The 27,713-nt window shown below is 54.4% G+C and overlaps 1 protein-coding gene and 1 long non-coding RNA gene across 2 annotated transcripts in view; one reads left to right on the top strand and one right to left on the bottom strand.

Moving 5' to 3' along the window:
• TTBK1 (tau tubulin kinase 1) overlaps positions 1-23,495 on the top strand; it is a 35,582-nt gene extending 12,087 nt beyond the window's left edge. Inside the window, 4 exon segments of the mRNA XM_039854362.1 lie at positions 1,797-2,358; positions 20,666-20,923; positions 20,926-22,232; positions 22,878-23,495. Coding sequence (XP_039710296.1) covers positions 1,797-2,358; positions 20,666-20,923; positions 20,926-22,232; positions 22,878-23,265 — 2,515 coding nt within the window. The 3' untranslated portion in view covers positions 23,266-23,495.
• LOC120596082 (uncharacterized) lies at positions 18,506-23,646 on the bottom strand. Its single transcript, XR_005651080.1, has 3 exons — positions 23,542-23,646; positions 21,076-21,202; positions 18,506-18,729 (listed from the first exon to the last, which is right to left on the bottom strand). It is a non-coding gene; the product is annotated as an uncharacterized LOC120596082 (long non-coding RNA).
• Between the last annotated feature and the right edge of the window lie 4,067 nt (positions 23,647-27,713).

Raw genomic sequence — 27,713 nt, 5'->3', positions numbered from 1 at the left:
AATGGAGAAACGAGGGAGGGCAGTTTGGAAGAGGTATGAGTGGAGAAGAGAGGTGGGAAATGCTCTCACCAAAAATAGTCCTGAAGAGCAAATTGATTTGGCTCAGAGTTAACAGCATCCCTTGTTTCAGGGATGCTGGGGAGAGAAGAGAGCTGAGGAGAGATTTTTCTGGAAGGGACGTTTCTGGATCTCATCTGCAGGGCAGAGAGTTTGGGTGGGCGCTGGGGCACTGGGGAGCAGAAGAAAGTATGAAGTGGATAAGATTCGGATTTTCCGCCTGCCCCCCTCTTTTCAGTCCCCACTCCCCACCTATGCCCTGATCTCCCTGATCTCCAGCCCGTCTCTTCTTTAGGCACCCTCTCTCTCCTTTATATCCATCAAAACAAACCATGCTCTCAGGAAAGGAAGCGACATCAGCCATTTACATGGGAGTATAAATGTTAGACCCTGGGCGACCTCCCTCAGGGGTGTTTTTATTTTAAGCCTTATTAACAAATTAAGAAAAATATTGTGTACAGTCAGTGTTGGCAGGTCTGCTGTAGGCCAGGGAGGCCATATGTTGACAAAGCCCCACAGGTGGCTTCAATCTGCACCCCTCCCTCTCACAGGCTCCATGCTGGAGGAGCATGAAAGTCAGCCCTCTGCCCACAGCCTGAGTGTGAGGATGTGCACACCCCAGAGGAACTAAGCCTTCATGGTTCTCAGTGGGGGCACCCTGGCATTTGAGAGAGGACGATTATTCTTTGCGTAGTGGTCTCCCCTCCACACACGTACAACCAGAAATACCCTCCTACTGGGGCCCATGCACCCCTCAGTTGAGAACCTCTGAAAGTAATTTGAGATTGTCAGCACAGTTTAAAATCATGAAAGAGATGTTCCAAGGCAAGCCAGTGCCCCAGACGTGAACAGTCAGAGGGGACCCAGTCTCTGCCTGGCAGAACTCACAGCCTCTTGGGCAGGCGGATGTATAAACACACATGTGCTCTGCTCTGATGAGAGGGGACACGGGGAGCACTGAGAGAGCAAAATAGCTCCCACGCAGGATGCAAAGGCTCCCTAGAGGAGGTGACATCTGAACTGAGATGTACAGCAAAGGGTAGAAGGACAGGCTGTGTGGAGGGAACAGCATGGGCAAAGGTACAGAGCACAAAAGGTACAGAGGTGTGAGCACTTAGGCAATTTGGGGGAAAGCGTGGGAATCTGAGATGGGTCTGGCCAAGGGAATGGGGAAACTGGGCCTTAGTCTGGCAGCCAAGGATCTTGAGTGTTAAACTGAGGAATGTGGACTTTGTCTTTGGGGTTGGCAGCCACTGGAGTTTGTTGGGAGCAGTGAAACCAGTCAGGCTGGCCTGAAGGGTAATGGTAGAAGAGGCCAGAAAAACCATCTGCAAACTCAAGGGCCAAATGGGTGTTTGCCCTGGATGCTGCAGGGAGGAGCCCCTGATGAAGTGTGAACACTGGACGGGCAAACAGAAAGTTGGCTTTAGGAAGATTGAGTTCCCCTGGGGTGGTCTGGAGGAAAGCATTCCTTGGGCATAGGAATGAGATTTTATTTCCTGCATGTTTACATTCCTGGAACACAGTGAGCATTCAAAAAGATGTGTTGAATGAATGAAATCTTTACATGGAGTGAGGGTGGCGGGTGACAATCCAGGAGGTGACTGGGCCTGGACCAGGGTAGGAGAGGTGCCATGGTCAGGAGGATCTAGGTGGCACAGCCCACCCTGCCACCTATGTGGGCTCCTTGGGGGTCCAGAGGGACCAGGCTCTGAGTCCCACCTGGGGTGGCTTTGCAGGTCACGAATGGATTTGCCTGGCTCACCCTCGCGCCAGGCCTGCTCCTCACAGCCAGCCCAGATGCTGTCAGTGGACACGGGCCAGGCCGATCGGCAGGCCAGTGGCCGCATGGATGTGTCAGCCTCCGTGGAGCAGGAGGCTCTGAGCAATGCCTTCCGATCAGTGCCGCTGGCCGAGGAGGAGGACTTTGACAGCAAGGAGTGGGTCATCATTGACAAGGAGACAGAGCTCAAGGACTTCCCCCCGGGAGCTGAGCCCAGCACGTCGGGCACCACAGATGAGGAGCCCGAGGAGCTGCGGCCGCTGCCTGAGGAGGGCGAGGAACGGCGGAGGCCAGGGCCAGAGCCCATCATCCGGCCCCGGGGGCGCAGCATGCAGCCACTGGCTGAGGAGGACCCACGGCAGATGTCATCCCAGTCCCCGCCACCTCAGCTGAGCCAGGCTGATGGCCGGTCAGAGACATCCCAGCCCCCCACGCCCGGCAGCCCTTCCCACTCGCCCCTGCACTCGGGACCCCGCCCTCGACGGAGAGAGTCAGATCCCACTGGCCCACAGAGACAGGTAAGGTTGGGCTTGTATCCCACGTCCCACCCCCGGACACCCACAGTCCTGGCATTGGAGCCTGGAGTGCTCAGTGGGGGCTACCAACCAGCAGTAGACTGTTGCAGGCTATGATTAAAGGTCTGAAATTATGCTTGGGGGTCAGGCAAGGCTTCCCAGAGGAAGTACCCTCCAAGTTCTGAGTTGAGTCTTGCATTCTGAGCAGTGTTAGCCTTGTGACAAAGCAGGAGTAAAGCCTCCCAGGACAAGGGGACAGAGTGTTCAAAGGCCCAGAGGTGGCTATTGGAAAGCGCTGTGCTGATTGCAAATTGCAGCAGGTGAGGCTGTGAGGTAGGGCCTGGGACCCTGTCCTGGAGGGCCTTGGGGCTAAGCTAAGTGGTTGAGGCTCAATTCTGAAAACTTGGTGAGCCACCGAAGTCCTTTAAACAGGGGTGCAACATGATTATATTGGTGCTTTTGAATGATCCCTCTGGTTGCTGTGTGGAAAGTGGATTGGAGGAGCACGAAACTCTAAGTAGGAAGGCCACATGGCAAGTGCCAGCAGGACAGTGTCCTGGTGGCTCGGACCAGGGTCGGGGCTCTGGACGTAGGGCATGGTGGATGGAGCCAAGAAGTGTTAGGGAGAGTACTGAGGGGGCTGTGATGGAGTGGAGGGGGTCTCGGCTGATGCCCAGCATTCTGGGTGGATGGCAGTGCTGTCACTGAGTGGTGTGAAGGGAACATGGACTCAGATTTGGACACGATGACCTCGTGTACCTGTGGGATGTCCTCTGAGGCCTGTGGAGAAATTTCAGGAGAAATTTCAGTCAAAAATACAGATTCAGGCATCTTGGAAACCCCACAGGAGTGGGTGATGTCACCCAAGAGAGCCAAGGGCGAGAGCAGAGCCAGGAGACACCTCAGGGTATGAGAGGAAAAGAAGCCCTCGAGAAAGACTGAGAAAGAGGGGCCAAAGCGTCGGGGTAGGACTTAGGGAAAGGAGTCCAGAAAACCAGTGAAGGGCTAGCCAAAGGCGGTGAGGGCAGCAGGGAGTGGCCGGGGAGCTTCCTGTGGTTGGGACAGGCTCCATGTGGGAGATGAGCCCAGAGAGTCAGGACGGACAGGCAGTGGGGAGAAATGGAGCCAGGGTGTGAGGGACCCTAGACTAGGCACAGGGGTGGGCATGCTGGGGGCCCTGGGAGGACCCAGTCAGGCTGCAGTGGCACCTTTTCTTATGGGGGGACTGAGGGACAAGGCTGGAAGGGCAAGGGTGGAGGGTGCCAGATGGTGGCTGAATCGCGAATGCTGGATTGAAGATCCACAGCATGTTTCACAGTATTTTGGTTACTTTTTTCTGGCAAGGATGCGGTGTCGGAATAGGTGGAAGGCTATTGACCTGGCCTGGCCTCTCTTTGCTGGGAAGAAGCTGACCTCTAATCCAGGAAGTAGCTCCAATTCTTACGCTGGGTGCTGAATGGGGCCCACATTCCCTCAGAGGGGCTGGGGAGAGCCAAGGAGGTAACGAAGCTAGAGGGCTCAGGGGCTGTTCCGCGTCCTGCTTTATGGTGCCACATTTGGGACACGCTCTCAGGCGGCTCTGGGAGATACCAAGGTGGAGGTTGGGGCCAGTTCTTCAGTGTACTCGGATTGGGAGGCCCGACCTGGGAGCACGAGGGTGCCCTGGAGAAGAGCAGTTCCAGGGAGGGCTGTATTCAGGCCTCATCCCTGTGTCTGGAAAAGAAGACCTCTGAGTGGAGACCCTGAGAAATGTGCATCTGGCCTTGCTCTAGATTCTGGAAAGCTGGGGACTCAACTATGGGATACCACGAGACCTACCCAGAGAGGTCCTAGCCAGCCTGAGCTGGGCTAATATGACTGTGTTGCTGGCCTGGACATTGTTCTCCCCAGAACCAGCACTATATAAGCTGTAGAAGGAGAAAGGTCTGTTTGGGACTCCCTTACTTCCCTCTCGTTCACTCATTTTTTTCACTCATTCATTCATTCATTTGTTCAATACCTAGTCATTCCACACTTACTGACCATCTACTCTGTGCCTAGTACCTGAGGCAACGGAGTTCATATGCACAATAGGTTGTGCATATGCCCACGAGAAGCACATAGTCTAGGAGGGGAGCCAGACTAGTGGTGTGGGATAGAGAGAAAGCCCTGAATTAAAGTCAAGAGGCCTAGGTTCTGGCCCTGGGCTCTGCCAGCCCCTTCCTGGTGACTGTATGCCGGTTGGGTCTCAGAGTGAGGGAGCTGAGCCGTCCGGGAGGTTTTTCTCATCTTCAGATTCCCACCCATGTCCTGGGAGTTTTCTTCACATTGGGGAACTCTGACTAAGGGGGTGAGGAGAGAGATTTGGGGGAGCAGGCACAGGCCTATTGTCCAGTCAGTCAGTCAGTCGGTCAGTCTTCGGCTAAGTTTCTGCTTGTGACATGGGTGGGTGCTGCCCGTCTCAGGGAGCAATGACTTGCATGTGTCTAGAGGTGGCGTTAAGTGATTGCGGGCCTTGGTTTCCCCACAGAGTACAGAAGTGAGGTTGGTTAGCATTCTACAATTGTGTGCGTGTATTTCTGTGTAAACTTAGGTCAGGAGTAGGCATCCATCCGTGTGTGGGTGTGTCCATATGTGTGCACATGCATGTGGGGACACACATCATTGCGTCTGTGTAGAGTGGGTAGTGGGTCTGCGAGTGTGTAGGGAACCACAGAAAGCTGGACCATCAAAGCTGGAAGGAGAATAACAATCATAGTAATAACTCTAATGACAATAATAATAGCTGGCACTGCTCTCAGCACTTTGGTATTTGCATGTGTGTTCCCGACAACAATGCTGTGAATGGTAACCCCCAGGTAAAAGGTAAGGAAATGGAGGCTCAGAGGAGCCTAGGGTCACCAGGTAGAACCAGGATTTGAATCCTGGCAGCTGGCTCCAGGGTCATGCTCTAGGCCACTCAGTTTGAGAACTGTGTGTTTAGGAGAGGAGCAAACACAAGCCAGAGAGAGCAAATGGCTTGTGCGGGGTCAGGGAATATGGTGTGTGTGTGTGTGTGTGTGTTGTGTGTGTGTGTGTGTGTGTGTATTGTGTATTTGCATGCATGCAGGTGTGTGCACCTACTGGTTGGGCCATGTCAGCAAGAGTGCCTGTGGGCATGTCAGTGTGCATGGTGGCCTGTATGAGTGACCATGTGCAACCTCATAGGGTGTGACATGTTTAGCCGAATGTAACAGGATGGAGCAGAGATCTTTCTTCCTCAAGGGCAGGAGAAGAGGGAAAAATGGACTGGCATGTTTTTCCTTCTTTCTTTGGTCTAGAAGGAGTCCTGAGACTGTCTATGTGGGGGCTCTCAAACCTGGCTGCACATTGGAATCATAGTTTGTGGAATTCTCCCCACTATGTAACTACATTAAATGGCTAGGGAAGGGCGGGAAGTCTCTCCAGAAACTCTCCACCCCACCCCCACCCCCACTTTTCTGCAAGGAGTCCCTCCTAGACCTACCTTGGTCTGCTCAGTAACTGATGTGTGAATTTCCTCATAACAGCAGTCTTTAAAGGTTTGGGCACCTGCAACTGTCACTTATCCCTGTGCACAGCAGGGACGAGGATAATGTGGAACCAGGCACAGTTTAGAATCAGGCACACCAAGAGTTATTTGGTGTGCATGCCATGATCCTTTAAATTCTTTTCTTTACACACACCTCGAATTCTTCTCTAGGGAATTTAAAGTAAAAAATTGGAAGTGGCTGGGAAAATTAGGGCAGAGGGGAAAGCAGCAGATAGTGTGTGACAGTGTATGATTTGGGGGCAGGGTATTTGCCAGGTCATCTCTAGCTGATAACACAGCAGGTCAGCATTCCCCGAGCACATGGACATTTGCTGGCAGTCACTAGGACACTTCCCTGCCCTGTGCCAGGCAGTGTGCTAGGGACTGGGGGACAAAGCTGATTAAAGCTTCCCAGTCTTGCCCTTTCGTAACTAGAAGTCAAGAGAGGTGGGGAGGGGACGCAGAGTATAAACATGGAAGTTCATGATTCAGGGCCACAGGGGAGAGAAAAGAAAACTCTTCTCTGCTTAGGAACAGGGAGCCCGCCTGGGAAGCTGGGGTGGTCTCACGGAGATGATACTTCAGCTGGCCTTCAAGGACAAGTAGGTGGCCACAGGGGGCACCTGGCCTGAACGGGCAGGAGCATGTTGGGATTAAATTCCCCTGGCAGCTGACTAAACTGTGGCTGGGATGTCCAACTCGAGCTACCCCCATGTGCTGTGAGAGGGGCTATGGGCAACTGTGGGTGCCTCTGTCCCTTGGTATCTTCGGTGGGCATTAGACCCCCTCACTCTCAGTGCAAATGGGACCAGCTCATGGATCTTAGACTTGGTCAAAAAGAAATTGGAAGAGAAAATAGGGTGAGGGCAAAGACATTGTGCCCCTATCCGCAAGGGACACTGGAGCTGAGTGTCCTGGGCCCCCTCCTCCTCCAGCCCGCTAGCAGCTGGCCTAGCCAGTCCTCACTGCCCCCACCAAAAGCTATTTAAACTGGCCTCTGTCCCAGGAAGAGCTAAGGGTCGAGATGGGAAAGGCTTGGTGACATCTACGCCACCATTTCCATCCCCACATGCCTGAGACACTCAGTCTCATTTTCCCTTTTCCCTCAGAGGATACAAAGGCAGGAGGGCACTAGTTAGGAATCTTCGTGATGACAGCGAAGCAGCCAAGCCCCTGCCACAGCTGCCTGTGGTTTGGCCTTGGAGAGGACAAGGAAAAAGCCACTTTGTAGAAATGTTTTCTATTTGACCCACCTGCCGCCAGGTAGAGACCCCTTTCCTCATTCTCAAGAGTGCTTTAAAGGATAATAAAGCAGCTCACATGACACAGTATTTACTCTCTGGCAGGCACTGTTCTAAGTGGTCTACGTATTATAACATCTAATCCTTGAAACAACCCCGTGAGGTGGGAGCCGTTGTCACTCCATTTCACACATGAGGAAGCTGAGGCATGAAGTGGAGGAAGTAACTTGCTTGAGGTCACCCAGGTAGTAAGTGGTGGAGTTGAGATTCGAACAGTAGTTGAACTCCAGATTCCTGTCCTTATGCGAGTTGTCACTGAAACCCTGATGTCCCCAAACCCATGATGGAGGCAGGGGTGTCAAAGCAGAGGGTGTGCAAAGAAGTGTTTTCTCGACCTCATGAAAACATGGAGTCTAGCTGGGGAGATAGACAGGACACAGCTGCCAACACATGGCAGTGACAGTCGCAGGGCGGCCTTCTTCAAAGGGAAGATTCCTCAGCCCAGAAGGAATTCTGAGCTAGGTGGGGCTAAGCCAGGAAAGCTTCCTGGAGGAGGTGAGTACCAAGGTCTCTGCAAGGAGACCTTGGTGTGAGAAGTGACAGAGAAGAGGAGGGGATGGGCGTTGCAGGCCAGAGCTGAGGTTCTGAGGCAGGACCCAGTGGTCTGCACCCCCTTCACCCTGCCCAACCTTGCTCACCCTCCGGGGACGCTGGCGCCGCAGGGACTGTGCGCGGTGGGTGGTCCCCGAGACGGAGCTGTCGAGTCTGTGCCTGACACCTCTTTTCCCTCCACTCTCTTGGTCTCTTTCAGTTGGAGGAGGACAGACTCTCGGGGCACTCCCTCCCGCGGTACAGCCCCCTGCGACGACTGGCGTCCTCCGTATTCTCCTCCTCCACGCTGGAGACCGAGCATTACCCTCACCCTGGCGGCGGCGGCTCCTCGGGCTCCTCCGGTTCCCTCATTCAGCGCAGCCGCTCGGCGGAGAGCAGCCCCGTGCGGGCGCCCCACCGGCGCCATGCGCCCCTCGCCACCGGCAACCACAGACTCGTGCCCTCGGTGCTCCGCATCTCGCGGTCCCAGCTGCAGCAGGTGTGGGCCCGCTTCACCCACAAGACCTAGGCTGGGCACCCCCCCCTCCTGGAGGGGGCAGGTGGGGGGGGTGGGGAGCAGGCAGAGACCATGGTTCCTTCCCAGGACGCAATAATCAGACACTCACATACCCTATCCCACCCCATCATGCAATACAGCCCCCATAACATTGGCCCAAGGTACTGTAATACCTCCCACCCCCATTGTCTCCCTTTGCTCAGTGCCAGGCAAATGGTGCAGGGAGGGGTGGTGCTGTTGGTGCAGGAGTTTGTCCTGGATAGGACGGGGCACTTGGCTGGGGCCACCAGTGGATCCAGAGTCCAGTGGAAATTAAGGTGTCAGGGAGATGAGGCATGCTGGGTCAGAATCAGCCTAGCATGAGGTTTATTCTGTTTAATCTGTTTAATCTCTTGGCATGGCTAGGTCTGGTCCACCCTTGAAGGGGTTGGCAGAAGACTGGGCCCAACTCGGAGGGGTATTAGTGCCTGTCTGTCTTTGTGGGGCGAGGTGTGTGGCCCTGTGTATGAGATGGGGGCCTGGCCAGCCAAATTTGAAGTTTGGTGGGGAGTGCCTCTATACTCAGTGATATGGGGGAAGCAGCCCTGTGACCCAGTGAGCTATTCACATGCCACTGTCACAAAGGACAAGGTCTCTGCCTCCCACATCTCACCCTAGGAGGCCTGGAGCTCAGTCCACTTGTAGGCTCCCCCTCCCCCAAGCCGTTTGGGCTATCGGTCACTAGTGGGATTGGTTGCCTGGCCCAGCTCCTTGAGGGCCGAGGATGGATGAATAGGGTCCTGGGATCTGCCCTCAGAGGGAACTGGAGCCTTGGGGTAAGGGGACCCTGTCTAGAAGTAGTGACAGAGAGGGTGGTTAAAGATGGGCAGGACCTGTGAGCTCAAGACAAACCCCAGACAGCAGCAAGCCCACCACTGACCCTCTCAGAGGGCGACTGCTTCCCTCTGAGTGCCTAGCCAAGCCACCTGGCCCCCAGGGGTCATGGTGAAAACAGCCCAGGGAAGGCAGGTCAGATGGGGTTCTGAAGACGGATGGGGTGTCAGGATGCCAGATTGCTTATGCCCTTTCTGTCACTGCAGAGACCCTCGAGGTTCCCTTTCTTCATTCTTGCCCATGTCAGCCAGCACCTCTGTTCCCCTAGATAATGAGGTAGTAATGAAGAGGGCACCAGGAAGGACAATTCCTATACGGGGAGGAAAGGAAGGGAGGAGGCCTGAAGGTTTGCAGGTTCATTGCAGTGAGACTGTGTCCTTGCCTGTGCCTGTGCCTGCGTGCATGCATGTGTACTTGTGAGCATGAGTGTGCTTATATGTGAGCATCGTGCAGGTGGCTGGGCTGCCACGGATGGTTGCTTAGGCTGTGTACTGTACAATTCCAGGGAGACCCTAATATGAATGGCACCTAATGAAGTTGCACAGTGCTGCAGCCCTTTGTGTGTGGGTGTGTATGAATGTGCACATGTGTGAGTTAGGGAGTCAGAAAGATATTTGTGTAGTCCTTGATAGCTTCCTATGTACCCGTTCTCATCTCGGGCTTCTCTCTATCTCCTTCTCCTCGTGACCTCTGCTTCGCTCTCAACTCAACTCTCTTCAATTCCCCAGCTATCTCTGGTTGGAGCAGAGGCCTCAGGTCCCCTGCCCCAGCCTGGGGATGTCATAAGTGGGTGGGCAGTGCCCTTCAGTCGAACTGTCTTCATGGATAGCCAGCACTGTATTGTGGCTCATCCACATGAGCTATGCACACACCCACCTCACTCTTTTCTACAACCACCCCCCGCCATCAGATATTGGGGCCAAAAACACCTTCCCCATCTAGGACTGAAACTCATGCCCCACCCCACCCCCATCTTGGCTGGTCACTTTTGGACCTTCCCAAGTCCAAGCCTCTGTTGCCCTCCAGGCTGTTTTGGGTGGCTCTGCATCCTGCTGTGGCAGAAGGTAGAGGAAGAGTCAGGGTAGACCCTTCAAGAAGGGACAGAAAACACAAAGCACAAAATTGAGGGTGTGGGATGAACACTAGCCCTACCCCCACCTTCCAGCACTGTTCCCCACCCTCCCACCTGTCCGCTGGCTCTCTTCCCATTCTCCCCGCTAGTGGCAGGGGGTGAAGTAAGGAGGAGTCTGTTCACCAGCTGCTCCAAAAGTCAGCAGCAGTGGGGGAAAGGCCTCTGCTATCTTGGGTTAGATGAAACCAAGCACTCTGTTATCCGGCATTCCCTTCCAGAGGGTTCTGCTACTTGACCCTGAGCACAGCTCCCACTCAGTGACCAGAACCCTGAGGTACTCTAAGATCCCAAAGTGCCTTGTGATTTATCAAAGACGATGGCACTACTTTCAGCCTTGTTTTAGCATTGAATATATATTACTGTTTCCAGAGCCTTTGGAGGTGGGGAATTCATTCTGAAGGTGGCTGAATTTTCACACATGTGCACAGACACACAGACATACACATAGATACATACACACACACACACACACACACACACACACACACATACACCCAATACTGATACCTGTGGGGGAGAGTGTGTCCTTTAAAGTAAGGTCATGATTCAAAACATTTTGTCCTTTGGGAGACATCCTATTGCATGCCCTCCGTGGTGGGAGAGAGTGTCTTGTAAGCCATAAAGCTCTGAGCTAACAGGAGGTGATCTTGATAATACTATTATCTTTTGAGGGTGGCTTTGACTTTTGGAAACAGCTAAGGCCATTTGAAGCCACCTGTGTTGGATCAAGTTCACGTGAAGCTTGGCAGAGTTCTGCCTGGTTTGGAGTTTGGTGTAGAGATAAGGAACGCTTATCTCTAGGTCCCAGGACAAATAGGAAAGTTGTGAGCCTGCAATGTTGTCAGGCTTTTTTTTTTCTGAAGGATTTCCCAAAGAAGAGAAATGATACCTTGCTTTGAGAAAGCACAGGGCCTCCCCAAGGTCAGCTTTGAGAAGAGGTAGCACTCTGTTTTTATACTTTATGGTCACACCCAATGTAGAGGGGTGACTTCCAATTATTTATTCATTTTATTTAACAGTCACTGGCATCTGACACTTATGTGCCAGGCAATAATCTAAGCACTTTAGAAAATTAAGTCATTTAATCCTCATAATAGCTTATGAAGTATACCCCAGTATTATCTGCATTTAATAGATTAATCAGAATATATAATTTACAAAACCATATAAAAAAAAAAAAAACAACTCTGTCAATGCCGAATAACTGAGATCTTGTTTGATAGGAGTTTTAAAGTGTTTTAGTTTGTGTACTGGACTCTTTCCCATCCTTCCTGGTTAGCCCCTCCTTGCCCCATCTAGGAAGAAGGGAGTTGTCTGTGAGCCAGACTCCTTCCTTCTCCATTCCTTCCCCATGGGATGGTGTCCAGGTGGGGGTCACTGCAGAATACCGGAGTTGGTTGAAATGGCAGAGCCTGTCTCTCCAGATACCCCAACCTTTCAATCCCACACCACCCCAAGCATCCCATGGCAGCTCTGGGGATTAGGTGGCCAAGTAAGGATTTCAGTGAGAAAGCAGATCCTCATAACCCTGCCCTTGGTGATGTTGGCGGGGTCCTCAGGGTCAGGCTCATAGATGGGCAGGTACTGGCGTTGGTGAATACTGACCATGGGAATTTGAGCTCAATGTCAGAAACTCACTCATCAACAGGAGCCAAGCAATGTCAGGGAGTGGGCAGATTCGGGGACTGTGGTAAACAGGGGACTCCTCCCCGCTGCCACACCATCCTCTGCTCAGCCAATTGTTGCCACTGTTTTCCAATTTTCATGTAAAATCTGCCAATTTTTAATTATTGGCATCTAATTTTAAAAACAACTTAAAACATTGTGTGAACCAAGCAAAACCTGTTTATAGACAGAGACTCTGAGCTCAGTTTGCAACCTCAGTGAGCCTGACAACTGCCTACCCTCCTTGGGTTCAAGGCTGCAGCTCTCAAAAGGGGACAGTGTTCTTCCTCAAACCAGGTGGGCTTCTTAGAGGAGGCGGCTGACAGCTGGTGAGGGTGTGTAGCGTGTACTGTGCATATGTGTTGCTATGTATGCTTGAATGTGTGTATGGGCCAGTGGACTTGTTTGTGGTGAATGGGGTCCTCCTTGTAGGACCAGTATTCTCTGGGATAGGACCCCGGGTCAGTGAAAAATGCTCTATTAAATTCTCCGTAATGAATAGACACCCCCACACACTCAAGGCAGCTTGGGTCATAGCAATAACCACTCAACACTCATCCTAACCACTAACTAGTATCCTGAACCTAGCAATCTCCCCTTTGTATTTCCAGTTTGGGGGGAAATGATGGCATCTCTGAGCCATGCTGGCAGACCCCATCAATCCCAGGAAAAGCCAGGGGTCTTCTCTGTGGAGGATCCCAGGACCCTCCTGGACTTTCTCTCCTCTGCCCTGCCTAGGTCCCTTTTTCTGGGGAGGGGTGGTGCAGTCTGCCCAGGCAGTGTGTGTGTGTGTTGTGGGGAAGCCTGGGCCACTGGACTTCATTGTCTGTATTGAGTGGCCAGGGGAGAGGAACCATACTTAGGGAGGGTGTGGGTGCCCTTGGTTGTGGGAACCTGGAGAATGCTGTATCCCCTGCTGTCCTTGGGTTGATTTGAGGATGGAAGCATAGACCCCCCTAAAGAGGGCCTGAACACCACCCCACCCTCCCACAAACTCTGCTGAGATCCCAACCCAAAGGCAGTAACCAGCCCACCAAATGGGCAGACCTTGGTAACAAGGAGTGCAGCAAATCACTCTCCTTAAATTGGAATGCATGTCCCCAGAGTTCACATTACTTTCATTAGAGACAGAAGTGCCCCGGGGAATGAATGGTAGGTCAGCCTCTGAAAATGTTAAAGCATCCTTCTCCCTAAGGGAGCGGCTCCCAGCCTGAGGACCACATCCCTCAAATATCCCCAATGGTTTTCGTACCACCAGGTGGGCTTCTCAGCTCAGGGAGCCCTTGAGCCTGAATGACCCCTCCCCCAAGAGTTGAGACATAGTGGGGGAATAGGGGCAATGAAACCCAAAAGAGTATGGGAACTTTCTTAGACCTTTCTCTCCTGCCACTTGGTTCCAATGTCTGCCCCACCTGTATTCTTCCATCTACCTGCACAGGCTGGGGGGGTGGAGCCTCGCGGGATTTCACACTCAACCGGCGCACGCACACACACACACACACACACACACACACACACACACACACACACTCCGTAGTTGTGCGAGCACTCGTCCACTCTCCGGACAGCAAACTAGCAGCCCCTGGCCTGGGAGAGAACAAGGACCGCGTTTCCGGGCATCTCTCACAGGTTTCTAAGTGTAACAGGATCACCACTTTCTACTCTGTCCCAGTCCCCGGGACCCGCCCCACGCCCCTGCCCCCGCCGCCGCGCACCACGAATGTATGTACCGTCTTTTCAACTAGCTGCTAGGCAGCGTGACTAGGGGACCTCCCGGCCTCCGAGCGCCCCAAGTCCGAGCCCCTGCCCACCCGTCTTCAGAGCTTCCCCTCTGGGCTCCCTGCCTACGTGCACGACCCCAGGGGACTTCAGCCCCTGTCCCCCGGCTCCCATCCGCCGAGCTGCCTGCTGCTAAATACTCCACTTGGGTTAACACCCCTCGCGCCCCGCCGTCGCGCTCAGTCCGTGTTTGTTTCCCGTGTGCTGGCTCACGGCCGCTGGGTCTCTGGCACCGGGTCGGGGCATGCCCCCCAGTGCTTCCAGGGCGAGGGTGAAGACGAGAGGCTGGGAGGGGGAGCTGGCCTATTCTTTAGGCTCTTAGAGCCCCCGTCGCCCCACCCCTAATTCCTTTTACCTCACCGCCCACAGGGCTGCCCCCCACCCCTCCCCAAATAATTGGCTTGCAATTGGATGCCAAAGAGCCCAGGATTGAGGGGGGAGCCAAGCTTTGAGCCTAGGTTTCTCAGAGCCACCCAACACCCCCTTTTTGCCCACGCCCCAGCGTCCGTGTCTTCTGCCCCAACTCATTCTACCACTGAGGGCCTTGGGGGGCCCCCAAACATGCCCTCACTTCCAGCTCTTCTCCCTCCCTGCCCCCCGAAAATAAAACTCAGGGACCAACATCTGCTTCCTTTGCACTTGCTCCGTCGATCCCCCTCCCCCCCACTTGGAGGGGCTTTCGTGGGGGTGGAGGCGGGGTCCGGGGCCCTTCTGGCTGACCGTATTAAGCGAGGAGAGGGCTGGCTCCTGCCCCCTGAGAGGTGGAACAGGTGGGATGGGGGGAGCTCAGCCCCGGGGCCCAGCTGAGCGAGCCCCTTTTCTCCAAGGATCCAAGGATCCCCCTCCCAGCGTCGGAGACGCTCCCTAATGGTGGAGAGGGGAGCGAGGGATGGGAAGGAGGTTGGCGAGAGGACCCTCCCAGAGGTCCCGAATCCCAGCCGGTTTATTCCTGAACCTTCCCCTCCCATCATAAATCCCCTTCCCCTGTTTTGTACTGCAATAATACTGTATTATAAGCTTGCACTATTCCCCAACCCCGGCCAGCGTAGGCATGCACGAAAAACTCAAAACCACACACACGAAGATGGGACGCTTTTTTTTTTTTCTCTCTCTCTCTCTCTCTCTCTCTCTCCGGGGTGCGTCCTCAGTGTACGTAGTGGCGTCGGGGGCCCCGGGCCCGGGTAGAAAAGCATGCTCTGAGCCCTCGCCCCTCGACTGCGAGTACTGTACAAATCCAACACTTGAAACCGACACGCACACGCGCGGCGCCGCCACGGGGGTGGGACACGGACACGCACCCACGCGCACACGGTCGCGCACGGGCGGGGGTGGGGGCGCCCCGCCGTCACGCGTCGCTGTGCGAGGGATCTTGTGCCTTTTTAAGTCCCTGTATGTTAATGCAGACAATCCGGAGAGCTTGTGTACTACCAAATCCTGATTAAAGACGCCTTCCAGGACCCTGCGCCTTGCCTGCTTTCTTTCACCCTCCTCCTTCCTAACCCGCCACTCCAGGAAGACCCCAACTCTGGGGTTATCCGCTTGGGCAGAGGGCAGGGGTTAGTTTTTTGCTTACTCAGGGATGGGGTAGGGCAAATTCCAGATCAGTGGATCCAGCCCCATCCATACCTCAACAGGCAGCTGGGACTCTGGCTGATGGGAAGGGAGAGGGGGCCCAGGAGGTTTCTGCCAGGTTGGACTTGAGTAACTCCCTCCCTGATGGCTGTCTCCTTACATCCCGAGGAGGGGCTTGGGGGTGGACTCTGGTCTCAGCCTGACCACAGTTTGCCGGCTAGCCAACATGCCCAAGGCAGGAGAAGTAGGGGGCGGGCCCACTGATAGTTTTCTCTATGGATCTGACAATGCAGGTCAAGGGTGAGGTGGGGGTGGTGCCAGAATGCCAAAAAGTCCTGTGAAGCTGCCACAGGAGTCTTCTCTTGCTCATCTCCTCTGATGGGGGATCTGAGGTAGCCCTGGCCTAGAGAGAGGGTCTGTTGAGGGGCATCAGTGAAAAAGTGGAGATACATGGATAGCATATGGGTTGAGGGAGGACTATGTCAATGAGAGGATAGGACATGGAGAAGAGGATTGCAGATTTCTGAGACTGCGGAGAGAGGGTCAAAGGGGGTTGGGGCTCTCCCTCCCTCCTTCTCTCTGATGCCCACTCCACCCATGCAGGCCTGCTGCCACAGTGCCAAAAGTGGAAGACACCGTTCCCCTTGGGGCCTAAAACAAGTACGGGGGCAGGAGAAGGGCAAGTTACAGCTGCATTTCTTGACCCCCACCCCCAGAGAATGCCCCCACTCTGTCAGCCTTGGCCAGACAGGGATGGGTTGGGGACAAATAGATCTGGAGATCAAGTGTGCGAGGATTTGTATAGATCTAAGGTAGGCAGCCACCTTCCTAGGTCCATCCAGATGACTATCATGTGCCTGTGCACCTGGGTGGGTAGTACTCCTGTGTGTGGGTTAGAGGAGCATAGGAAGGGCTCTTGCCTTGGCAGATGTGGTTTGAGAGTGGAGACCAAGACAGATAAACAGGTAAAGAATCCGGGAAAGGTAGTGGTTGGTGGAGGAAGCTACACTCTTGACTTCTCATCTCCAATTTTCAGGTTGGGCAATTATGGCAAAGGGGAGAGGGTGTTCCTCCTGGGGAAGTGGGGGGATGGGAGGTGTGTACTTGGTGGCTGCTGAGGGAGGAGGAGGAGGAGCATTGCTGTGAGAGGCACAAAGCCCTCCTCACCCTCACCCAGCAGGGAAAGGGTGGGCATCAGGGCTCACCCTCCTGCTTTTATCACTCAGCAGCCTCCCTTCTTCGACCTTGGGACCTGCGTGCTGATGTGCAGTGTCTGGGCTTGGCCAGGGTCCAGGCCGGAGAGTTGCTCTGTGCACCCTGTGTGGGGATGGGAGTATGTGGAGTAACCCATCCGTGTCAGTGTCAGAGAAGTCAAGGCTGCAGAGATCCCAGTTTTGTTGGTGATAGGGAAAAAAGTCAGAGTCTGGTCTATCCACCTGCCTTCACTTTTCCTGCTGACTGGAGAAAATATGGGCTCAGGCTGGGGTCAGAAGCTAGTGAGGCCACAGCCCTGTGGTCTGGGCTCACTGGGGGAGAGCTGAGGCTTTCATTCTCTCTGTCTCAGCTCCAATGGCCTGCCTCCCCTTCTACTATGATTCCTCCTATGACATCTGCCTTTTGCCAAATTCCAGCAGAATCACTAGGGAACTTTAAACAGATCAATTTCTGGGTCTCGTCTCTGACCTACAGAATCTGGGGGGTAGGGCTCTGTAGTTTTAAGAAGCACCCCCATTTAACACTGTGTAAAACCAAGCTGGAGAACCACAATAAGCAAATTGGAGTCATAAAAGCTCACTGCCCCGGGAAGGAAGCAGGAAGGTATGAGATTCTCCAGACCAGGACTTCTCTTGCTGACCCCCGGCACTGTTGCTTCCCTCTGAGCTGCAATTGGGGGGGGGAAGGATGGGTCATTGCTCTCCCTCTCCCATGGTGTCATCAACCCTCTAAGGCCAAGCACACAGGCTTTCTCGTGATTGCTGGTTGAGTGAATGAACACTGCACTACATGGGAAAATGGATGAACACTCTTTGGGCTCAGTCATCCAGGAGAGGCTGGGAGAGAAGGAGGGAGGACTTCCTGCTCTCTGAGGAGGCAGGAACTTGAGCCCAGGCCTGGTCCTCCCCGACATGGAGCCACATGCAGGGGAGTGGAGGGACTTCGAAACAGAAAACCCAGCATGTCCAGGCCTAGGTAGGCTTGGCAGTAATCTTCAGGGCAAAGCTGTCTCTGCTGTGAGGTTCACAGCCCTTCCTGCTAAAGGGCAGAGGGTCCCGGGTTTCCCTGTAATAGAAGAGAAGGGCTGTGAGATGGAAAGGGAGAGGGTTTGAGCTATAATCGTCTAATGTGGGCACTGTGAGAGGTGGCTCTGTCCTATGGCTGGGGCTTTTCCAGAGAGATCCAGGGCTTGACTAGTGGAAAAGGTAGTTCTACCAGGGATGACCAAAGTGTCAGAAAGGAGACAGGGAAAGTAAGCAGAAGTTCTGTTGAGAAAAGGTGCCTGGTGGGGTTGAAGGATTTCCCTACTAGGTAGGATGTGTCTGGTGCTAGGTGGGTGAGTTCTGAGCTGGACAGGAGGGAGACATAGTCAGAGCTCTGTATCTGTCTGCCTGTCCCTGGCTCTCAGTGCCAGCACCTGCCCGATTGTTCCCACAAACCCAGGAGCTCACAGCAACCCCCTCCACCTCTGCCTAGTTATCTTCTCTAGCCTTGACATTGGTAATGAAACATAGCAAAGGGCCCCAGCACAAGGCCTGGCATAGAATCAGCACTTAATGTTTGCTAGATGAACTAATGAATAACTGAAGAACTAGAATGGTGCATAAGAAGAAAAACATTTCTGGGGACTTCCAGCCTGGATATGAAGAGGACAAAGCTCTAAAGAATTTTCCTGTCTGGCTCAAACAGGGTGTACCAGGGTCCTGTCCAGGGTCTGATGCTGCCTGCCTTGCATCGCTCCCCTTCCCACACTCCCCCAAGTCCTCACCTGATGGTCTGCTTATGAGGAAGATTATGGCAGTTGGGGATGGAATAAGTCACAGACAGCCTTAGGCAGATTCTCAGCTTTAGGGATCCCTGCCTTCCTTCTCCAACATCTTTTGGGCTGACTATTTGCACAGAGACTCAGCTAGTAGACCCCCTCTTTCCTCCACCATCTTATCCCTCACAGGGTTGGCATGCAGGCATTTTGGGGATTGGGGAAGGAGGCAATGATCTCCAAACCAGAATGAGCAGGGCAAGGGGTAGGAGGTGGGAGTGAGAGAGAGCTACCATTTATTGAGCAACTGTTATATGCCAGTCACATTGCTTATATGACCTCATTTATGATCACAACATGCAGGGAAGTGGAGGGACTTCGAAACAGAAAACCCAGTATATCCAGGCCTAGGTAGGCTTGGCAGTGATCTTCAGGGCAAAGCTGTCTCTGCTGCGAGGTTCACAGCCCTTCCTGCTAAAGGGCAGAGGGTCCCAGGTTTCCCTGTAATAGAAGGGAAGGGCTGTGAGATGGAAAGGGAGAGGGTTTGAGCTATAATCATCTAATGTGGGCACTGTGAGAGGTGGCTCCATCGTGGAGTATGCATTATCCCCCTTCCATTTTCTAATATAGAGATTGCACACTTTGTGAAAGTAAAGACCACGTCTGTCTTGTTCAACACTTGATCCACAGATTCAGGACATCTTGAATGAATGAATGAATGAATGAATGAATGAAAAACCTTCAACGGGCTTAGTGTTTATGAGAAACATGTGTAATAGAGGGTGGATGTGGGAAAACAAGTAGAAAGGAAAGTGACGAAGCCTGCTTGATGGGTGCACAGGAAGGCTTTTTGGAAGAGGATCTGTTTGAATTGAGTCCTGGAAGAAGAACAGGAATTTTTCATGTGAATAGAGGAGGCGAAAAGGACCTCTGGGCAGAGGAAACTGCCTAGGGAAAGACTCAGAAATGTGAGAAGCATGATGCATTTGGGGAACCGCTAGTTGCATCTGAATGCCTGGCGTGTAGGGCAGGGGATCAGAAGGTGCTGCCAGAAGTGAGATTGGAGCAGAAACTAGGAGCCAGATCATGGGGCAGAGGGGGACGGGTTGCTTGTATGCCAAACTGAGGATTGGAACTATCACCTGAGGACTGCGGGGGTCACGGTAGGTTTCCATAGGTTTGAAAAAGAGAGAGATGGGATTAGATTTAATTTTTAGGAGGATCACGCAGGCATCTATGAGATGGATGGATAGGCAGTGAGGGATAGAGAAAGCAGGCTGGTGGCTGGGGAACCGCTAGGCAAGACAGGGCTGTGCCTGTGGCATTGGGCCAACAGACGCAGGTATCTAAGAGGAATACTTGGCAGGACTCCTTGATAGCACCTGAAGGTGTTGGAGATGTCAGGATATCTATCTCTGGGCTTCTGGTCTGGATGGGTTGTGTTTAGAAAGACCATGTATTCAAAAAGGCTAACAAAGTGCTGGATACTGTTAGCACCATCCCACCTGGAGCAGAGCTGTGTTAGCCTGGATGGGGCCCAGTGCATTGTGGGTATCTGGGGATGTGTGTGGATTGACAAAGTGAAGCTGGAGAAGATGTAGCAGCTGAGGTCCTGATAAGGTGGTCAGGCCTTTCTAGTCTGGAAGGAAGGAGAGATGTGGCAGGAGAAAACCAAGAACGTACATACCCTCATATTCCCAGGGACTCTGTACGAAGCTTCAAAGGGGAAAACCTAATTGAGCGAAAATAAATTGCCCTTCACAGCCTGGTTGTGAATTCCTAGAGGAAGTGTGGACTCAAAACACACTTGTAGAGGTCTGGAAAATTTCTGGCTGACAGGCCAGGAAGGGGCAGGAGGGAAGGATCCTGGAGCTCCAGTGGCCCAGCCTGAACTTCAGGGCATGGGGGACAGCCTGAACTTTGCCTCGTTCCAGACAAGTTCTGGTGGCCTTGGGTGGCCGGCTCTCTGGCTGCAGAGGAACTGTGCCCTATGAGGAGGCAGTGAGGCTGCCCATCTCTGGACCTCATGTGTAAAAGGGAGGGTTGATCTACATGGTGGCTATGATGCCTTGCAGTGGGCATATTTTTTTTATTGATTGAATTAGAGTGGCTCAGGGTTTGGAGATGCACATGACAAGGAGAGGAGTCAGGGAAATGGGAGACTGGGAGACAGAATAGCCACCAGGATCAGGGAAAGGGACCTCAAGAGACCTGGAACATGTACACAATCATTCATCGGAGATTTATTGAGTATTTACTAGGTGCCAGGGACCATTCTGGGCCCTAGGAAGATCAATGAACAAAACGGAGTCAGTGCCCACCCTCATGGGAGACACACCTGGGCATGTGGACCTCCTAGCTTGTGAGTGCAATGCATGTCTTCTTGAGCCCAGGAGGGTGGGTGACTTCAGCGGGTCCCTGTGTGTGCCCCTTGCAGGTATTCTCCGTGGCACCCCCGTTTGAGGTAAATGGGCTCCCACGAGCTGTGCCTCTGAGCCTGCCCTACCAGGACTTCAAGAAAGACCTCTCCGATTACCGGGAACGGTCTCGGCTGCTCAACAGGGTCCGGAGGGTGGGCTTCTCCCACATGCTGCTCACCACCCCCCAGGTCTCACTGGCACCTGTCCAGCCTCAAGCTACCGAGGAGGATGAGGAGGAGGAGGAGGAGGAGGGAGGAAGGAAGGAGGAGGAAGAGGAGAAGAGGAGAGAGTGGAGGAGGAGGAGGAAGAGGAGGAAGAGGAGGAAGAAGAAGAATGCGAGGAGGATGAGGAGGAGGCAGTGGCTCTGGGGGAGGTGCTGGGTCCCCAAAGTGGCTCCAGCAGTGAGGGGAGTGAGAGGAGCACTGACCGGAGCCAAGAGGGTGCCCCATCCACACTGCTGGCTGATGATCAGAAGGAGTCCAGGGGCCGGGCCTCCATGGCTGACGGGGACCTGGAGCCGGAGGAGGGCTCCAAAACGTTGGTGCTCGTCTCCCCTGGTGACATGAAGAAGTCGCCCGTCACTGCCGACCTGGCCCCTGACCCTGACCTGGGCACTCTGGCTGCTCTCACTCCTCAGCAAGAGCGGCCCCAGCCCATGGGCAGCCAGCTGGACGTGTCCGAGCCAGGCACCCTGTCCTCCATCCTCAAGTCTGAGTCCAAGCCCCCTGGGCCTGGGACAGGGCCAGGAGCAGGGGCAGTGACCACAGGGGCAGGGGGAGTGGCAGTCACCTCCTCACCCTTCACCAAAGTCGAGAGGACCTTTGTGCACATTGCTGAGAAAACACACCTCAACGTCATGTCTTCTGGTGGACAATCCTCGAGGCTTGAGGAGCTTGGCACTGGGGGCGAGCTGGGCCTGGACATGCCCTCTGATGGGAGGGCTGCAGAGGAGGGGACCTCTGTGCCCCTGGAGAACGGCATTGCCCAGTCAGGGCTGGAGAGCTGTGTCCTGTCCAGCCCCCTTGGGGGCACCCCCTTGGAGGTGGCCAAAGACTCACTGCCCAATGGCCTAGCCCTTGCCGATGGGACAGCCTCAGTGTCCCCGCTGGAATCGGGCCCCGAAAAACTGGCCACCATCTCCCCTAGCCACCGTGCCATGCCAGGCCCTCGCCCCAGGAGCCGTATCCCTGTCCTGCTGTCGGAGGAGGACACAGGCTCTGAGCCCTCAGGTTCACTGTCGGCCAAAGAGCGGTGGGGCAAGAGAGCGAGACCACAGCAGGATCTGGCACGGCTGGTGATGGAGAAGAGGCAGGGCCGCCTGCTATTGCGGTTGGCCTCTGGGGCATCGTCCTCCTCCAGTGAGGAGCAGCGTCGAGCCTCTGAGACGCTCTCAGGCACGGGCTCTGAGGAGGACACACCCGCCTCTGAGCCTTCGGTGCCCAGGAAGACTGGAAGGGCAGCTGGCACCCGGAGCCGGATTCCCCGCCCCATCAGCATCCGCATGCCCATGCCTGCCCCTGCCCAGCAGCTCCCTGGCAGACCCCATGGTGTGACCCCAGCATCTGACACAGCCAACACCAGCAGGTAAGAAACCACTGCCAGACCCAGGGTGGGCAGAGGGTGACCACAGAAGGCCTCTACCAGCAGGGACTTCCCCAGAGCCAAGATCAGGGGCTATTGAAGAGTCGGGAAGGACCCTCAACTACACCTTCTGACCACTACCTCTGACTCAGGTCCCAGCCCTGTTCCTGGGCTCAAGGGAGTGGCTACAGTGAACATATCTGGAGGGGTGCCAGGGAGGCCAGGTTTGGGAAAGGTTGATGGCCAGTGGAGCCCACACACACAGCCTCTAGTGTGCCATTAGGCATTTGAAGTCAAAGGATAAAGCCCAGAATAGTTGGAAGAAAACATTATAATAAACATGGGTATGTTATATAGAGTAGAAAGTAAAATCCGCGAGAATTTGAAAGATGAAATAGAGACATCAAAGAAAGCTTGCAGCAAGCTTTTCCCATATAAGCCTGGGAGTGTGTGGCCCCTAGAGGTTCTGCCCTGGAGGATGGAGCAGCAGGCCTCAGTTTATCCATCTGTGCCCTGGTCTCCTCAGTCGCAAACAGATCTGAGGAGGCAGGACTCTAGGGCTCGGTGCCCAGGGAGATTCTGAAAATGTCTCTTTTATGTTTCTTTGCCCTCTCTTCTCTTGCCTTCCGTCCCCTGCTCCTCCCACAGGCTCCAGCTGCAGAAGCCCTCAGGGTCGGTCATTGCTGCTGACCTCCGCCCCAAACAGACCCCTGGCCGTGGCCCGGGCCCAGGGCGAGCCCAAGCCAGCACGAGATCTCCAGCTCTGCACAGTCCGGGCCTCCCTGCTTCTGCCGCGCGCAATCCCAGCGCGTCCCCCCGGAGCCAGTCCCTGTCCCGCAAAGAGAGCCCTTCTCCTTCGCACCAGGCCCGGTCCGGGGGCCCCTCACCCCGGGGCGCCCCGCAGGTCCGGGCCCAGCCTGACAGCACCCCCACCCCGGGGGGGCCCAAGAAAGGACCCAGAGGGAAACTCCAGACTCAGCGCGCAGCAACCAAAGGCCGGGCGGGTGTCGCGGAGGGCCGGGCCGGGGCCAGATAATGATGCGCGCGGCTCTCCGCGGCCCCCCACCGTCACCCTGGCCCCCCACCCGCAGCCGGCCACACTGGAACAGCTCCCAGCACAGCCTTACGCGCTTGACGCGCGCCACCCGCGGCCCCAGCTTCCGTCCTGCATTTGTGACGGCGTGCGCCAGCACCCGCCGCGCCTGCCCACCAGCCGGGCCGACCCGACCGGTGGTGGATGCTGCGCTGCGGGGGGGAACGACCGCCTCCCCTACCCCCCTCCCCCGCCCAGTCACATCCTACCCCCTGCCACCTCTCATATGGAGCAGGGTCAACCTCCACCCCGGCAGGCTCAGTCACTCTTCACCGAGGACGCAAGTGATGGGAGCGTCCCGCTCATCCACCAGGCCTCTGCTGCTCTTCATGTCCCCTCCTCCCCGCTAGGGCGGAGCCTTTTCCTCCGTCTTACCCTCTTCCAGCCAAAGCCCCCCATCTTTTCGGAAAGGCAACCTCAAATTCTGGAAGTGGAGGCTCCAGCCTCTCCTTGGGGGCCAACTCCACAGTCTCCTCTTCTCACTGGCCAGACTGGGAGTGGGGAGGCAGGATCTAGGGGGCTACTGGTCTACTCAGGTGTGAGGGGTAGGTCTGACCTGCCCCAAAGTCAGCTCCAGACTGGACAGAGACCTCCTGTGAGGCAGTGGGCAGATGAGGGGATTGGGGGTGGGGGAATTGCACCTCTAAGGTGCAGGGACATCCCTCCCCCTAAATTTGGGGGGGAGTCTCAGTGGAAACCATGTAGTGTGTGTGGGCTGCCTTTGTGGGCAAGTGTTACCCAGTGGAAAGTTGGAGGGGGGTGCTTTAAAAAAAGTTTTCACCTGTCCCTTGGCCCCCTGATCAGAGCTCAGGACCCCTCACCATCAGGAATTCCTTACTGCCATCTAACCTCGATCCTGCCTATTGCGGTTTCAGCCAACTCCCTTCTCTCCTGGGTTCAGGGGAGGTAGAGAATAGCTGGTTATCATGTTCTCTCCCTGGTCTTTTGGAGATTCAGGGACGTAGTTCTGGCCAGGTCACCCTTCCTGTCCTCCTGGCTGTGGGGAGTGGGCTGGATCAGATCATCATCTCCCCCATTGGGCAGAGAGAACAGAGACAGGCAGACAGACAGACAGCTGGCCCCTGGACTCCAGGCAGAAAGGCCCTTCTAACTTCCAGATTGTATGCTTATATGATGGGTCTAGCCCAAGGCTTCCACTCCCCCAGCTCACCCTTTAGTTTGTCCCCTCTTGCCCTAACCCCAATCCATTCAGCTAAGCCATCCCTGCAGAGGTCGAGGACCATGCTGCTCCATGAATGGATATGGGCCTCATTCTGGGTCAGGCTCCTTCATAGCTCATCCCAGCTCCATGAACCTCAACCGCCTACGTCTAGGCCAAGCAGTACACTGGTGGCAGAAGGGACGGCCAACCCTGCCTATTTGCAACGGGTCCCCTGCAGGCCTCCTCCATCCTCAGCACCCACAGCCTCTGTCCCCTGGCCTGGTCCTTCTGTTCTTCCCTGGGTTACAGAGAGCAAGCAAGGCAACCAGGGGAAGAGGAAGAAAGGCCCCAACATGTACCAGTGGTGTGGCAGCATCCAGCCACCATCGCTTAGAAGGATGCCCATGAGGGGATTGGCCCCAGGAGCACCCTGATGGTGCCAGTTGAAGCCCCTCATGGAGAGTCAGCAGGCTTGGGCAGCTGCTTCCATGCTAAGGTAGTGGCTTCTCTGCAGACCAACCTAGGGGAGGACTCCAGGGCGGACAGCCTTCAAAGTCCACCCCATGCTGACACAGAAGCTCCCAGAACACTCAGGAAACCTCTCCAGACAGAGCTCTCTTTGTCAACCCGAGACCCTTCCAAGGCCTCTACTGCCCTCTGGGTCCAGCAGAGGGGGTGGAGAAGGGGCCACTCCTTCCCACCTAGAGCTTCTCCGAATGACAATCAGCTCCTTCCAGGTGGGGACCAGGGCACGACCACTGCTGCCCAGGTCCTGGGCCTTCTCCTTGCCACCAACCGAACTGTGAATGTAGGGCCCCCAGCCTCACCCCTGCCCCAGGACCAACAACACCCTGGTTTGGTGTTGGGAGGAAAAGGGGGTGGCCTGAGAGAGCCCAGGCCCATCCTACTGCAGCTTCACCCAGCACCAGAGCTGGGCGGAAACGCAAAACCCTGTCCGCCCTTGGGAAACCAGACCTCCCTAGGGTTCCCAGCTGACCTCAGGCCTCTGCATCATTGAATGTCACCGAGGTTGGGGAAGGAGGGACAGGGGCAAGTATGGGAGGGGGCTAGGGGACTGACTCTGCTCCTCTCTCCAGAAGGATCCAGGGCTAAGGAAACCACACCTTCCAGTGCTCCTACCCCTCGATGCAGCCTCTTCCCCCTTGAGCACTCATCCTCTCCATCAAGCCCTTTGGGTCCTGAGCCCCTTCTCTGTAAAAGAGTGTCACACCACTACCACCATTACACCCCTCCAGCACTTTCCCATATCCACAGCCTAGGTCACTGGCTCAGATGCGGGGCTGCTCACCCCAGAACACGCCTTCACTCCCCAGCTGCACTGTGCACCAAGAGGATGCAGGAGAGGGGCTGTGCCCCAGACACATGGACACCCCTCTACCCAGCTCCTCAGAGGGGCCTGGCTTGCTCAGTCTTCTCAGCTCTGGGGACCAGCCCTGGTGGGCAGGGGCAGGAGGCAGGGAATCGCCCTCCCCCTCCCCCGGGAAGCCACTGAAGAATGTTTACATGCCAAACAGAATGTAATACCCTCCCCCACCCTGTCCCAGTCACTGCATGGCCTCTGCCCACTCCTGCACCCGCTGGCTGTCTACCCCCACCCCAACACCCTGGAAGCCGCTGTCATGATTAGATCGGGTCTCAGAAGGGAAGTAGCCATCACACCATTAAAAAGCCTGTGGATCTTTCTTTCTGTTGGCCTGGACTCTTCTTCCTTTGAGGGAGAGGGCAGAGCCCAGGCCCTGGGGCTCAGGGTAGGCTGGAGAGAAGAGCTCAGGTTGGAGGGCAAGTGGAGAGGGACTATCACGGAGGCAGATTGTTTTTACAAAGGAGAAGGATGCAGGTAATTTGCTCCGGCCACACCAGTCGAAGAGGGCTGCTCTGCTGTCTCTGATGGCAAAGCTTGTACTCTCTCAGCTACCTTGGCTGCCTTTCTCAAGGGCCAGAGGCTCTAAGTCGAGCTTCGTGAAGAGAGGGTGGGAAGAAGAATTTTCATTGCCCAGAAGTAACAGACAAAAGTTAAAGTGTCTGGAAAACCACAAAGTACATGGCTCACAGGCAAGGAAGAACAATGGTCATCTTTCTAGCAAAATCTATAAAATCACAAACGAACATAGTCTGTGACACAGCAGCTCTACTTCTAGAAATGTGTCCTATGTATATACTTGTAAACTTGCAAAATCGTGTGTCTAAAATTATTCATTGCAGCATTCTTTGTATAGTTCCACAAAGCCTCATCTGCAATTCTGAAGCCCCAAAATTTCTGAAAACTGGGAGTTTTTCCATTAGATTGGCACAAATTCATTTGGTATCAAAACCTGACAAGACCATTTATAGTCTTTATTAATTCCACTTATCATTCATGTTTACAGTGGAAAAATTAATGTTTGATTATGGGGTGCTGCCTTAGGTCCTATTATGGTGTCTCATAATGTACGTAGTATGCACTGAATTGCCTTTCTAAATATATATGTGTGTGTGTGTAATCTGAATTCTAAGAGAAATCTTATCCCAATGGTTTGAATAAGACGATGGATCTGTAAAAGCAAAAGTTCATACCTAATCTAAATGTCTGTTAGTTGGGGCTGATTAATAGAGCATGGCCACCTATATAGGATCCCACATATAATGGGGATCCTATCGTGAGATACTGTGAAGCTCTACAGTGAAGGAGGTGGATCTTTGTAGACACTTATGGACCAGTCTCCAAGACTAAGACTAAGTCAAAGAACGATGTGTATAATGTACACCTATTTAGATGTGTTAGAGGTCTCTCATTGCTTGGGTGAGGAGAGCTGGGGAAAGGGAGGCTCTAGTGTAGTATACTGGCTGTACCTTTTGCATTTTGGACCCTAGGTTCACTAGGTGTGAATCTTTCATCCAGGCAATACATAAAAATTTCTGTCCCAGGGCGGGCTCCTGGCCCTGCCCGGGCTCAGAGGTGAAAGAGTCCAGGCTCTAAAGTCCTGCTCTCCCTCCGAGAAAATCATTCAGATGCAGCTCTGACATCCCAGAACCTGTGTAACCTATCTCCTGGTGCCCTCTGTGGCCTCCTGGGACCCCTTTTTCTCTGACATGGATGCCAAGGGGCGCTAGGGCTTAATTCACCAGATTTCAGTGGGGCCTCCACATGCTTTCATCTTCTTCCTTGTTTAAAAATGTCAAAAGCAGGTCATATTTCCAGTAAAAAAGCAAATACTAAAAGCATTCAAAA

This window comes from Pteropus medius, unplaced genomic scaffold, assembly GCF_902729225.1.
Source record: "Pteropus medius unplaced genomic scaffold, Ma_sr-lr_union100, whole genome shotgun sequence".
Lineage (NCBI taxonomy): Eukaryota > Metazoa > Chordata > Mammalia > Chiroptera > Pteropodidae > Pteropus > Pteropus medius.
Note: the sequence above shows the minus strand (reverse complement) of the source record. Positions and strands in the feature narration are given on the sequence as shown.